Below are 14,966 nucleotides of genomic sequence, written 5' to 3' on the forward strand. Positions count from 1 at the left end.
TACTGACCAGTTGATTTTTTAACTATTTTATATGGTTCCTTGACATTTTCCATCTTAGTTGTCAGGAACCCAGTATTGAGAGACAAAGCATAAAGAAAAGTGCTCTGATACCAGGACAACCAGTTATTCTGGAGAAGTATCAGGAGTGTGGGATTGCATCAGAAACCCCAGTTACAATCCACAAGAACATACCTTGGGAATAACACTGAAAAAGCAGGGAAACGAGTAAGAATCAAAAGCAAACTTAGCCATATCAGGTAGTCCACAAAACATCTCACAGACATAACTCCCCATTCTTTTGGAGGTCTTTCACCTTACTTATCACTCTCTCTAATCCCTAGGGGATACCACTGGGAGGAACTTCTGGAAAAGATCCCTTTCCTGCCCCTGTCTCCAAGTGAACCAAGTTTCCCCATCAGGCTGCCCAATATCACCTGTGCAACCTCCATCCCACCCCAGCACCAGCTGTGTTTTCAAACCCCAGGAAGCAGCACTTAAACGATCACCACTGCCACACCAATGGACCACCAAGCTGAACATCTCCAGCTACTCCTCATTGAGCCATCTCCCTGCCTGGAGGAGAATTATTGCCTGGCACCCTAAATACTTGAGGCAGGTCAAGCCTGGGCTGTTGGACCACTGGGCTTTAACTCAGTGAGCTGAGGAGCTTCCCCCACCACAAAGTGTAAATGAGTTTATAGGAAATAGCTGAGGGTAAAGGCTAGGGTGGGTGGGGAGGTTGTCTTCCTCCCCACCCTTATTAGAGGACTTGGCCTCCTTATTGTGTGCCCTCTTCTCTTCTCCAGTGGTGGAGAGGAGCTGCTTCTCCTGGGCTTGTGGTGGGGGTGATGAATGGGGTAACCCCTCCGGGAGCCAGCAGGAAGAGAGGAGAGGGAGGGGGCTGTGCCCTCCATCCCCTGAGCCCTGGGAAGATGAAAACTGAGTCAAAGGAGATCCTGAATAATGAAAATGGGCTTTCTGTCCAGCAAGGTATGTTGCAGTTTTTGTGTTTTGCTGCTTTCTTGTCTTTTTGTGACTGTTTGGAGGGAAGAGAGACAATGTAGGCAATGCAGTAAGAGGCTGGGCTTTCTGTGGGGCTAGTAAAGCAAGTGAAGTGGAAAGCTGTTAAAGAGCTTGGTTAAAAGGCATCTGGTTTCTGATGGTCTGATTTTTTGAGGGTTGTGTGCTTTTGTTTTTGTTTATGGATTTGGGTTTTGTTGGTTTTTTTTAATCTGTTCTTGAGGAGTCCTGTCTGTTGTGCTTTTCCTGAGAAAGGCAATGTGCAGGGGTGATGACTGTAGAGACCTCACTGTAAAGGGAGGAGGGTAAACGAGCAAAGCTGTGGGATGATGTGAAACAATAGAAGGGAGAGAAGTGAGAGTTTTATTTTTTTTTCTCTTGAATACAAGGGCTGATGTAGTGGTGGGTATCACTTGAAAGGTCTTCCAATATTAAGTTGCTATTAAAAAATGCTCACCCTGTTATGTGTCCTACAACTAACTTTTACTTTTAGTTAGTAAAAAGCTATTGGCAGAGAGGCTACACCGCAGCCAGGGTAGTAGGGAAGCCAAGGTGATGAAAGGTTGTATCTCTTCTCCCTTAAGCAGTGGCATATCTAACTGTGCTCTTCAGGAGAAAAGGCAACTACTGCCAATAGCTGCTGGGAAGAAATTTCCTTGCTGTTGTTCAGAGCAATGGCCAAGAAAGCTCCGTGTGCCTCCTGTGGTAGCATCAGCTTATGGACAGGGTGATGTATGAGCTATTTGAGCTAATGCAGCAAGATTTTCCTCCCCAGGAGAAGCTCAGCATATGAATAGGAGACTAGGCAATGATGGTGCCTAGGGATTTTGCCTAATTCCTAATGAGAGCCTGGGCTGGAAGGGGGCAAAAACTGAGTGTGAGAGGAGCTGTGAGCCCCTTCTCACCAGTGATGAGGCCACAACCTGTGTAATGCTGCCTTGAGTGACCTGGCACAGCTGCCTTGGGAGACAGTGTGAGATGAAGAAACTATGGGGACAGACCCCTTGCAATGATTATTCTTCCATCCATTTATGAGAGCAGCCTTTGGGCTATGCTTGTTACCTCTGGCTAAGGAGCCACCTTTAAATGAATGCTGGTGATGGGGCAGTGGGGAGACTTGTTCCAGGAGTGATTTCTCTTCCTTTACTCACTGTTTCTTTTGGATAGATCTTGATGGACCAGGTTACTCCTGAAGGGAAAGAATGAGGCATGTGGGTAACCACCAGGTGGGAACTCGTATGTAGGAGACACGAAAGGGATTGAATGTTTGGTGCCTTTTTCAATCAATGCATTAGGTCTGGGGTACAGGCACCCAAGAGGAGCGCAAAGAAAAATGTTCCCAGGCATGCAACTAGATGTCTAGGAAAATACCCCCAACCCCTGAGGCTGCTGATGATGTGGAGTGCTCTCCTACCTAAAAGGATGTGTTGTAGCTGGTGGACTGCTGTTTTGGAGAGGCTCAGGTGTGTTTTATCAAATAGTGGGTAATTCAGTTATCTGCTGCACCCACCTGCTTGTCACTCTTGCTCTGGAGTTCAGATATATTCTGCAAACCAGCCATCCAATACTTGTTTCTGCCGCTTAGGACTTGATTCAAGGATAACTGCTGTGAAAAGATGCATTTCCCCTCCTTCCCTGGGGACCTTGGTCTGTCCCTGTGTCCTCTACTCTTGCTGGGGAGAGGCCATAGAGGCCTCCTGTCCTCCTCCCAGGAGCTGAAAAACTTCTCTCTGCATGGCCTTGGGAGAAAATGTGAAACTGAACTTCCCTACAGTTTAATCTTCAAAGCAATAATCTAATTTGCTGAACAGCTGTGATATATGGAACTGAATTGCCTCCCTGCCCTGCAGTGAATAGGAGCTACAGTTCAAAAGCTGAAGGCTTCTGTTATCTCCTGTGATGGATGCTCCCTCCCAATGAATGTCTCCTGCGAAGCTGTGTGCAGTCCCCGCAGATCAAGTTGGGGGCTGGGACTCAATGGGAGCCCTAAGGGAGGCTCTGGGGAGCAGGGAAGACATTTCCCTTTCATAAGTCAATAGGAGGAGATCCCTTTGGGGATGTAGTGGTTGGGAATCTTCTAATTAAATGTCCCCAGCTGGGCTCCCCTTCCTGGAAAAGCCTTGGTTCAAAGGGTGACTTTCAACTCTGAACTTCACAGTTGTCTGGTATTTGAGAGTGACCTTAGCTAGAACTCTAGTCTACTGCAAGCTCTTTCTTTAAAAAAAGATTGGAATTGAAACTCAGACCCTAAGATAGTCCTTGCCTTCTTGATGGGATAAGGCCTGTGCATCATCTGCTTTGTCTGCAAGTTCCCCTCCTGTTTTCCTGGTTGCCCTCTGTCACCCACCTCCAAAAAGCCAAGTTCCAAAGCCTCCATTATTTAACCCACTGCCCAGTCTTAACTGTATTTGATGAGAGTAGATGGCTCAAAGGCATTCAAGTTCTATTGCATCCATTATTCCAACCACTTCTGTAATTATTATTTCTGGTAAAGTAGGAATCTTTAATCCCCAAGACCTATCGGCAAAGGGGGGGAAAGTGGAGATGGCTTCTCGATTACTTTCTGGATTACAAGCCCAGGGAAGGATTTCCCCTGGCAGAACCAAGTGTGGGTGCTGTAAATCTTCTTGTCCGCATTACCATGCAGTTGGGCTTTCAACCCTTCATCCCAGTGACCAACCCAAAATAGGACTCCCTAGTCAGACAGTGCCTTGGACTATTCAGCAGCTATAGTCACCTGCCAAAAGCTTCTACTTCACACACATGCATATACAACCTGGCTAAAGCATTGCCTGGAGAGAGCTGGAGTGGGCTGCCTTTTGCCAAGCACTTCTTCAGTCCCATAGTTTACTGGTATTGAGGTAGAACTGACTTAAAGTTTTGCTCTCCCAGCAAAGCGCAGGGTCAAAAGTAGGTGGAGTATAACGTAAGTATCCCAGCTGCATGCTCGTGGCAGGAATTGAGGTAAGGGATATGCTGGTATCCTCAACCATACAATATATATGCTAACGTAGGAGACTGAGATGGGATGAACTCCGGTTTAGCCAAAGACTTCTCCTGGTCTGGGTAGGGGAGAGTTGTGTAATACCGAAGACAGGAGGGGCTTCCATCATGTGGAAACAGTGCCTGGGACTACTCTTATTTCTTTGTGTCCACTTGACATCTCCAGTGTTATCCCTTGGGCTGATGTGTGATATCTTAATATCAGCTTGGGGGAAACTGGGACAGGATGTTTTGCCTTATGGGATAAGAGTGAGAAACACTTAACAGCCTCTGGTCTGGGATATTGGTGGCCTGTCTGGGTAAAAATGGAGGATGATGTTCTTGTGAGGCCTCAGATAGATGGTTCTTGGGAAAAATAAGCTGCATCCTACTGTTTATCATTGAGAAGCGAGTTCACAGATCTTTTTTGTCTTTCTTTTTTTTTTTACTTTTTAAAGTGAGGTATTCCCAAGGAGGGAGCTATTCTATTGTGGAAGGAAGGTTGGTGTGTTGTAGGTTGTTGCAGCTGGCACCTGCTGACCCCCACGGACCTACTGAGTGGGGATGGAGGGACTCGGCATCATGGCTCAGCAGCACCAGTGCTGTGTGGGTTGTTCCTCAGTGAGGAAGCTACGTGGGTGTGGGAGCCTCAAGCCACACAGTTGGTGTGTAGATGAGATGATGATGTGCTTTTGGGAATTGAATCTGCCATGTAAATTCTATGATAGGGCAGCTTGAAAGGTCTGCTGGAGCTTGGAGAGAAGAGCTCTTCACAGATCTCCCCCTAAGCCCTGGCAAGGGGCTGAGTCATTCTCATGTCTAGAGTTTTCTGATCTCTGTGTGGCTCTTCCTAAAAGTTTTGTGCAGTTGGAACTAATGGATGTATGTTCTCAGAAAAAAAAATTACATCAGCCGTTCCCATAAACAGAATTAAGGCCAAAGCCTCCAGATGTCACGCGTTGGTTTTTTTATCTCCGTTTGACTATAGGAACTCTTCCTTAACAATTTGCAGCTAATGAATAGAACAAAATGGAGAAATCTGCACTGGGTTATAAAGAAATGAATGCATTTTTGAAAACATAATGCATGTTGACATGAGTGTGTTGGGGCTTGCGGCTGTATCCATCTAGGCAAGGGGTATATTAATAACACATGGTAGCTATGAGTGGTGCCTGTAAGACCAATCTAAAATAGCCTATAGGTATTCCATCTTAAACATCCTTTCTCAGCATGTGCAGAATGTCTTTGCTGATGGTAACTCTCCTCCTGTGGGTGGTACTCATGCTCTTGTGCCCTTGCTCCTATGATGGCAATGCGATGTGTGTCTAAGCCCGTTAGCTGAAGGACTGGTCAGGACCCATGCTCCTGCTGTGAGAACATCTTGATTGCTAGCTTCCTCATGCTAATCAAATCAAGCTCATTGCTTAATTTAATTGAAACAAAGAGGGATCTGATATGTGGCATCTGTCAGCAACCCCAGAAGGAGGTAGGGATGTGATTTGTGTGGTAAGCAAGAGCATTTGAAGTATTTCCTAGAATGTCATATTTCATGGGGAACATCTTTAATTAGGTTTGGATATTTCCACACTTCCTCATAAGACTGGGAGTGGGTTGCTCAGCTTAATGACAGTAAGGACTATCTCCTTTATCAAGTTAATAAAGAATAAAGTTAAAAAAAAATTACCTGGCCAGGCCTTCTGCATTCATAGTTGGTTCTGTGGTAGCTTCTTTAAAATGCAATAATACATTTATAATGAAAAAATCCTCAAAGCTTGTAGCACAAGGCTACTGCAAACATATTAAGAGGCTTTTTGAGGAGAGGATGAGGGGTGATTTTCCTACCCAGGGTGTTGACTGAAATTGGAGCCAATGATACAAGGAGGCTGAAGGTTGTGAAACTTTAATATCCTGGTTGGTGAAGTTCTGCTGGTGAATGCCAGGTGATGATCCAACTTCTGCTAGTTGAACATGGTGCTGATCCAGTACTGGACTGCGTGACAGCTGGCTCCAATTGCCTTCCTGGTTTTGTTGTAGGGCAGAAGGAAAACCGAGGCTTTAGCTTCCCTCAAAAGTCTTTGAAAAGCCTCAAGTAAATGAGTAGCTCTGTCACAGCAAGAGAAATGCTGCTCATGTACCTAAGTAATTTTTTAATCTCAGATGGATGTACAAGAGACTTGAGAGCTGAGCAACTCGCAGCTCTCGTGGTTGGTGAACGTGTTACTGGTGGATGTGGTGTATCTGTCCCACTAGCCTGAACTCATGCGAGCTGTGATGTGTGCTGACTTTCCCAAGTCATTAAATATGAGCTGAAATTGAACTTGCATGAAGCCACTTTGAACTAAGAAGTTGGCGCAATGACACATGCTTAACTGGATGTGGATTCTTCATAAAACTGTTTCAAGTGTTGCTTCCCTAATGCTTGTGTGCTTGATGGCTCCTGATGTGGAGCCAGGGGATGCTGGTCCTCTGCTGAGGACGGTAGAGCAAATACCTGTGTCAAATGCCCATCTTGATTGCCCAGCACAAAGCTGGGAGTTGCAGGGCACTGCTGGCAGCACAACTCCTCTAAATGATGCAGGGATGAGAGGCTGGTGTGATCAGAGCTTGGGGGCTGCAAATGGGCAGATCTGCAAGGAGCTGCCTTGCTGCTTCTCAGTTCACCTGCACCAGCAGCTGCTTCCCCCCCCCCCCCCCCCATACACTCATTTTTGTAATGTTTACATATCCCTTTAATACTGTGAAAATGGCACGGGCTTTTTCCATGCTGATTTAAGTTATCGAAAGGATAATGGCAGATAACTACACTTTACTGGCTGAGTCGTAGGAAGCCCTGACTGGGATAGCTCCATTTGTCTTACTTTTTCCAGGAGCGTGTTGCAGCTTTAAAGCTGAGACTGCCCAGTGTTTGAGATCGCTTGCGTGCTAGAACAATGCATGAACTCATCTTTGTTTTAACTGAAATCCAGGCTGGGTTGTTGGGAGCTCCTGTTTCTCCTCTTATCCGTGTAAATGTTTTATGAAGTGAGTATAGAGTCAATAAACACTTCCTGTTTAATGTCTGCCTCGTTGCCTTATGAAAGATGCTTTATAAAAACATCACATCTCTCACCCGGCACACAGCTTATCTCTGGTTCCCTGCTAAGCACGATATCAAAACTCATCTAGTAGAAAAAAAAAAAAAATCCCAACTTAAAGAGAAAATAAACTTGCGTCTTCCTCTTAATGGTGCCGTGCAGATTATGCAGTAACACAGCATATTGAAATTGCTCTGAAATTGGATTTCGGAGCCAGCTGAGCTTCAAATCCTGATGGGAAGGCTCATGGGGAAAGCTGGTCTGCACCTTGTGTGGAGAGTGAGCACCCAGCTTGTTTCTTTCTTGCTGCTTTTCACCGTGACAAATGAAATTTGAATAATTGCTGTGTAAACTGAGAGCAGTTGTTGAATCTGAGAGGGCTGAAAGATATGTGCTTTTCAGCTTTGTTTGCTCTGTTGCTGGTGTTGATTCACGGTGATCGTGGCTGGAATCTTAATACTGTGGAATACGGAAAGCATTTCTGTTATAAAAGAAAAGGTAAGCAGATTTCTGTTTTGCATGACTTTGCAAAGTTGCTGTTGGCATAGTCAAATTGGGCACAGGCTTGTTGTCAGCAGCTGTTGGATATCGGCAAGGGCTTCACATGGCCAGTATCTGTCTGCACTTGGCCAAGGCAGTCCTAGGCCAAAGGTGGGTGCAAATATAAATGACTGATGTCAAGCTCCTGACCTTATCTTTGCTCTTACTTATGTGTGAGCTGTTGGCAAAGTATCTAACAGGTATTGGGCTTTGAGTTTGCTCTTCTTGGCTCCTTGGGGGGGGGGAGGAAAATATATATATATACACACATTTTTTTCTTGTTCCCAGATCTCTACAGTGTTTTCCTTCCTTTAGTTGAGGGGAATGGCCCCTGTGGGAGACTTAGACTCCATCAGGTGAAATACCACCTAAAGAGCACAGCTAATACAACCTATGAAGCAAGGAAGATGACTTGGTGAAGGAAAACATTGATGTTATTTTTTTTCTTAATGGTTGTGCATATGTCTGTATTGTATCTTAAGATGGTGATTCTTTTCAAACTGTTTGATCCTGTGGAAGAAGTTTCCTGACAATAATAGTGCAGGCCCACCTCCTCAGCCTTCACCAGGACGGAAAAAACAGCTCATCTGTAGTTCAGTGTATCAGAGCAGTGTGGGGTTGAAGGAGGTATCAGTAAGTTTCTAGAGACCCTCTGCTCTTTGTCCTTTCTGAAAAGAAGCTTAGCCACAACTGCAAGCAGCAGGATCTGTCACATGCTCTCGGGTGGAAGTGTTAAAAAAAACTGTTTAGTACAATAAATGTAATGGAAGCTACTCTTCATTATCAGGGGACTTGTTGCTGATCTCCTCAGTTTTGTGAGCCCTCGTGTAGGTGGCACATTGAGCTGTGCATCCACTGAACATATAAAGTGAAAGCCACCCATTGTGCTAAATGGTGTCCAGTGGAAGCGAGTTAGGAGATGGACGCTCTGCCTACCTGTGCCTGGCGAAGTTGCTCTATTCTGTGCAGCCTCAATTCTCATTTCCAGGACTGCTCAGCAATTTTAATTTGACCTGCATCTTCACATAAGGTTAAAAAACTTCAGCTTTACAGCTACTGCCTGTAGCCCAGATACTAGTCATGAATTTAGTGACTTTAAAAGTCAAATTTATTATTCCTCCAGATTACTTTTCTTTCTTCACCTAAAGCTTGAAACTGTAACTGAACCTCCTGTGCTCCTATTCTAGCCTGGACTGCTGAAGCAGTTTTGCTTGAAAACTTTAGGAGAACTAGGTTTTACCCTATCTTTTTTGATTATTTCCCTCCACCAGCTGCTCCTCTAGTAGACAACTCCACTGGACATGCCTCTTTCTCTTGCAGGAGAGCCCCTGCTGTTCAGTTACAATGATTGCTCTGATGAGATCTTGCAGGTAACGACCTCTGTGTTTTGCCCCATGTAGGAGAGACTGAGTTGAGCTGAATTTAATAAGTAGCCCCTCGGAGAGATGCTGTTTTATTGCTCTAAAGGTCCTTTGCCATTATAGTTAAGATTACGGGACAGACTTAAGATAATGCCTTCCACTCTGAATGCACTGTATCTTATAAAAGTGAACAAGCTGTGAATAGACAAGGCAGCAAAGCTTTTGGAGATGGAGCTGTCAGGATATTACCGTGTGTGCATGACTGCTTGCTAGCTTATGCAAATCTGAACTTGAATTGGGCTGGGCGCTCTCGGTTCAGAGGATATCTGCTCAATAGCCTCTCAAATCAGTTGGAGACAGCTCCCTATCTCTGAAGGGCACATGAGGCAGGCTGGAGATAGGAGGTGCTGACAGCATCGCATCCCTTGCCAGGATAGTTATGTGCAGCCATGGTGAGTCTGAAAAGATAGAATCTGATACCCATTTGGATGTGGTGAGGTCACGCTGACAACAGAGACACTGTGTTTCACAACTCCCATCTCGTCAACTCCCCGTCTGAAGGAACCGGGATGTGTGATAGCTGGAGCCTGAAGAGGACTTGGTTGCTTTTGAATGGCTCTTGGTGCAGATACAATCTGTTGTTGCTTTTTGAAATGGCTTGCATGACAGTGGAAAAATGTCTTGGTCCCTTTCCCACCTGGAAGAGGGACTTAAGCTGATGTGCTTAATGCTTCATCTGGCTGGGGAGCCCATCTCCTCTGATGCCTTTAAGTGATAAGATCTGGTAGGTAGGCTCCAGAAACCCTACAGCAAGTCCTAGTTAGCTTCTCTTGTCGGCATCCAGTTTGCAAACTGCAGTGCTATAAACTAATGCCCAAGAGACCAGTCAAGTGTGGCTCCAGGACAGAAAACAAGCCACAGTCTAGCCTTGGTTAACACTTTTCTGTTTCATGTCTGCATTCACAGCAGCCTGCAACAGGGTTGTTGTTTGTGATCTTTGATCTGAAGCTGTGATGTTCCCAGTGTGACCATACACATCTTCAGAGGCCAGCTCTCCTCTTGCCTGAGAAGGCTGCTGAAATCTCAACTGAATTTTTTTGGTTTTGGGGGGGCTACTGCTTGTCACTGCTGCTGAACTCAGTGGCTGTGGGCTCTGTGAAGTGCAGGTCATGAAAAGCCAGTTCAAAGGAAAATACTAACTTGGGTGTAGCTCTTTCTTTGAAAGACCTGTCTGTTTTTCATTAGTGTTTTGGAGCTCTATTTTAAATCTCTCTTGCTTGTTAGAAGCCCTGAGGTGAGACAGAGGGCTCTTGGTTGAAAAAGTATGGTCACGATGGCAGTAGGAAAGTAACAGTTTTGCTAGTATGTCTTGGATAAGGCATACAATATGGCAAGGGAAGCTGTTCAAATGCTTCTTGATGCTTTTTAGGAAGCCACTGCTGTGTAGCCAATCTGTTTGCATGGTCTACCTTGGCTTGAGGTACTCGGGTGGGCAAATGCTACTGTTTCAGATCAATGTTTCCTTGCCGAGTGGTGCTCACCTATCCCCAAAGTTTCTTAGCCTTAGCAAACTAACCAGTATTGCTTGTTGGAGACTTGTGCCTTGTAATGCATCTTGTAAACAGAGATTTGCATCCTGGGATGGAAAAAAAAAAAAACAAACAACAAACCCCAAAACTACCAAACCACCCTACGACTTTGCCATGTTCTCTGCAAATGGACTGTATTTTTTCCTCTTCTTCTGGAGGATTGTGTATTGTCTGCTTCTGATCACTATCTCTTGGCAGGCAAGTGAGGGTTTCCTTTGAGTGCTTTTAGAAACTGTAATTCTGCTAGGAAAGCTTGTGATCTGCAGCTGTCAGAAATGCCACTTGCTCTGAGCGCTCGGAGGCAGAGAGGCTGGGATGGGAAGGTGTGTGTGCACTGCTGTGGCTGTCTGTAGTCCTCCTAAGAGCAAGGTTAGGGTATTTGGCAGGGCTTTGATAAAAACTATATATATATATTCCCTTTCAACCATATAGCATAACTGCTTTCTCTGTGGGACCAGCTATTGCTATAAGGCTGGGGTGGGATGTTAGTGTAAATTGTGGGAGAAGAAATGTGAAGCCTGTGAACTGCTGAGGGCAGCTCATGCTGATCCAGGGTGACAAAGCTAATGTGGTGCTGTGCTATGGGTCTCTTCATTCCCCTTTCTCTGTGTGCTGACACCAGGTCCCTCCTGCAACACGTTACTGGGGCTGTGAGCTGGACGACAGTGAGTCAGTAGTGGCCCTGGTGGGACCTAAACCCTCTGAATTGTGGTGTGCCATGCATTTCCATAGCTAAGACTGCCCAGAGGACAGCCAGCATGTGCAAGCAATGTGATGTTCATGCTCTGTGGGACAGGAGAGCTGTTACAAAGGCTAGCAGGAGGTTCTGCACACAAGCAATCCTCTGCTCCAGCAATGCTTCACCTGATGACCTCTCTGGTGCTAAGACCCAGCTGTGGTGCTTGAATGGTCTTAGAGGAGCAAGCATATGCGATGCTCTCTTATTCTAGTCCTGCCTCAAGAGCTACCCACCTCAGCACAGCTTTCCTGTAGTGCCCACACCGAGGGAGCAAGTGTGCGAGACCTTTGCCTTGGCCATCTTGCAACTGAAAGACAAAATCCCAACACTAGCATCCCTCTAGCCCTGTTCTGCGTAAAAGTGTCTGTCTTGAGGTCACTCCAGGTAAACTTTCAGGCCTGTTTTTAAGTTTCCTTCAGGGAAAGGAACTGTTATTTGGTCTCATTCTGTGACATGACTCACCGGTGCTTTCAGCAGCAACAATGGCAGAAATAGGCAGCGTTTCTTACAATGTGATTATCCTTAATCTGTGCAGGATGGAGAAGTCTGGAGTGGAATTGTACTTTACCTGTGTGACTGCTGTCCTGAGGGAAAGTGCCTTTAATTTCTTGAGCAAAAAGACTGGCAGTCCTCCATTAGCAAAAATTTAAATTTGAATTGTAGAATAAATGAGGTTGGAAGGGAGGTCTGGAGGTCTCTAGTCCAGTCCTTTGCTCCAAGATCAGTGGCTTTTAAAGCTAGGTCAGGCTTCTAAGAGCTCTGTCCAGTGAAGCTCTGAGTATTTCCAAGAATGAGAGATTCAGGATCTTAGGGAGGTGGCAGATCCAATGCTTAAACATTGTCACTAAGGAAGAAGGAGAGGAAAAAAAACCCACAATATTGAGTTGGCATTTCCATTTTTACAGCTAGCATTTGTTACTGTGCACCTCTGAAGTCTGTCTTCTCTATCGCCTTATGCGAGGTAGCTGTATGCAGCAATGAGATACCTCCTTAGTCATTGCTCCAAGCTGAACGGATCCATTTCTCCCACTCATACATTGTATGCTCCAGTCCCTGGTTGTTCTGGTATTTCTCTGCTGGTTTCACTTCAATTTGCTTCTTGTGCTGGAGACCCCAGGACTAGATGCAGCACTCCTGATGTGGTCTCACTAGTCCTGAACAGAGCAGAGGAAATGCCAGAAAGTTATAGAAGGGCTTCCATAGCCATGATAGACAGTGCCATGGCTGAAGGTGCAAGGTCCACTGCTTCCCGAGGTCAGAACTAGCATGTTGTCATACCAAGGTTGTTTGAGATGTCAACAAGTAGCAAATCTGAATTTGGCTCTGTGTCAACTTCTAATGACTGTTAGAGCTGCTTGCTTTAAGACAGTGGTTAAAAGTCTCACAGCACTGTACGAAGGGAGTGTAGCTTTACAGATTGGTTTTCTCTTCAAAAGTTCCTCCTGCTGTAGAATAAGGCGAAATAGCACTTCTTGCTCAAAAAAGCATAAGATCAGACAAGTAAGAGCTTAAATCTTACTGTTAATCTACAAAGGAATGGTGGTGACACTACTTTGCCTTGACCTGGAGATAAACACCATGGGCTTTTGGTTGTCTGGAAGGAAAGTGTGCCTCTACTGTAACCTGGTTCATGTGCATCTGTGTCAAAAGGAGATATACCACTGAGATACCATTCATCAATGATGAGCAAGCCCACAGCTTTAGCTGTTTCTCTGGATCTTGATAGATCAAGAAAGCAGCTGATGGCATCCTCCAAGATATTTCAAGAATAACAATAACCACACCACATCTCTGGTATCAGTACATTCTTTCAATAGTTTTAAATATTGGTATTTCCCTAAATAACTCGCTTCCTCCTCTGTTCCTTTGCAAGAGATGACGCCGTTGCATGTGAGGGAGGTGAACTGATGCTCAGGCTCATTCTTGTCTTGTATTAAGGTGATAAACAAAAGGTTTAAGACTACAGCAAACAGGCTGTAGCTTGGTATCTGCTCTCAGATTAGTCATAATTGAAAGGCGTAAAACTTTATGTACCAGCTGTTGCTTTAGCACTAAACCAGTTGGCTTCTCCAGGCAATTAGCCTGTTGACTTTTGAGTTGAAGGCTTTCACCTACAGAGACAGTGAGACCAGAGGAGTCCTCGGGTGATTTCCTGAATTCCTTTGTATGTGGCCAGGCTTGTTAATGTGGCAACTCTGCCCTGGCCCTACCTTGTTTCCTAATCTGGTGGTAACTTTGGCATGACAGACGCTTCTTTCAAGTATAAGTGTCTGTATCTGACGTCTCATTAGGATTTCAACAGTGTTATGCAAATGTTTGTTATTGTCCTAACAAATGTCTGAACCCGTGCTTTTTAAAGTTTGCCTGTGCTTATTTTTTGTTAGGAAGTTGGACTAGTATACTTCTTGCTCCAGGTCCATCTCTGGTCTGGTGGGAGCACTTCAGGCATTGATATATTTGCCTATATTCAGTGGTGGTTCAAAACGGGTTTGTCTGGGATGGCTGGTTTATTGCATGCTGAGGAACATGCCCTAGATCAGAACAGTTGGACAAGGCTGTATGTCTGCTGAAGCTGTCCTGAGGACACTTTTTTTACAAGCTAGATAGCCAAGTCATCTTTCTAAATCAGCAGTCAAAGGTAAAATAAGTGAGTGCTGGGATTTTCTTTTTTTCTAGCATACAGAGCTTCTCCCAGTGTTTATCCACAGCACTGCTAAGTCCCAAAGCTTCCTTTTCCTGTCCCTCACTGCTGGGTTCAGCTGCAGTTTCCCTCTGCTCCTGGGAATGGGGCAGAGCACTGCAGCCGGACCCTGGGGCAGAAGCAGTAGAAGGTACAAGTCCCTCCCTACCAACATGTCTGGGTCTGCTGGTGTTGATGACAATATCTAGTTGCAGTAAGGTCTTGGATTGGAGTCTGATATCTGAACAGTCAGAGCCTCCACGCATCTACACAAACATGCTTGTACATCGATATCTTTGTATGTCTGCTTGTGCAAAATGATCCTTGGACTAATCCTAGAGGCTGTTGGTTTATTAATCTCTGGATTCTCATGTTCTTGCAGTTATACTTTCCCTTCAAATTAGCCATTCTTCTCTTGAAAAGCAGGAACATATCTCCTATGAATAGGAGGGTTTGGCCGTTCAGGACCCACCAGCCCACTGGTCTGCCCCCTCCCCCCCCCCCCCAAGATAAGGGAATTGAGTGAGTTCGTAATAACAAAACAGCACAGTGATGCCCTGTGCAGCAGAGATGAAATGGCTGCTTTGTGTGCTGGAGGCTTGTAGTTGACAGCTTGCTCAGCCTGGGGATGCCTTTTATTTTGAACCGAAATAAAAATAAATGTCAAAGTCTTCGCAAGCTCTTGTTGTGACTGAATGAGGTACTTTGTCCTCAGCAATGTTCCCCTGGACTTGTGTGTGCCATGAGCTGTCACAGTCCTTGAAGAATCAAACTTGATTGAGCCCCCAGCACTGTCTGCATCCAGTTCTTGTCACTCTGAGATCTATTGTAGTCTCTGCACTGGGTATTTGAAGTAGGCTAATAACTATGTAGAAGGTGTTCTTAGCTGCTATTCCCCCTAAAGGAAGCTAGGTTTTATGTAATGGTACCACGTGTGTCCTTCCTCTAACAACCAACTACAGCCAAACTTGACAGGTGATG

The 14,966-nt window shown here is 45.3% G+C and overlaps 1 protein-coding gene across 1 annotated transcript in view; it reads left to right on the forward strand.

Moving 5' to 3' along the window:
• The first annotated feature begins 780 nt into the window (after positions 1–780).
• The window catches only part of SLC4A11 (solute carrier family 4 member 11), a 141,560-nt gene continuing 127,374 nt past the window's right edge, over positions 781–14,966 (forward strand). Inside the window, exon 1 of the mRNA XM_087736804.1 lies at positions 781–990. Coding sequence (XP_087592930.1) covers positions 849–990 — 142 coding nt within the window. The 5' untranslated portion in view covers positions 781–848. The remainder of the gene's footprint in view (positions 991–14,966) is intronic.

Source organism: Nipponia nippon, unplaced genomic scaffold, assembly GCF_047370975.1.
Source record: "Nipponia nippon isolate SJK-2023a ecotype South Korea unplaced genomic scaffold, ASM4737097v1 scaffold_6, whole genome shotgun sequence".
In the NCBI taxonomy this organism is placed as follows: Eukaryota; Metazoa; Chordata; class Aves; order Pelecaniformes; family Threskiornithidae; genus Nipponia; species Nipponia nippon.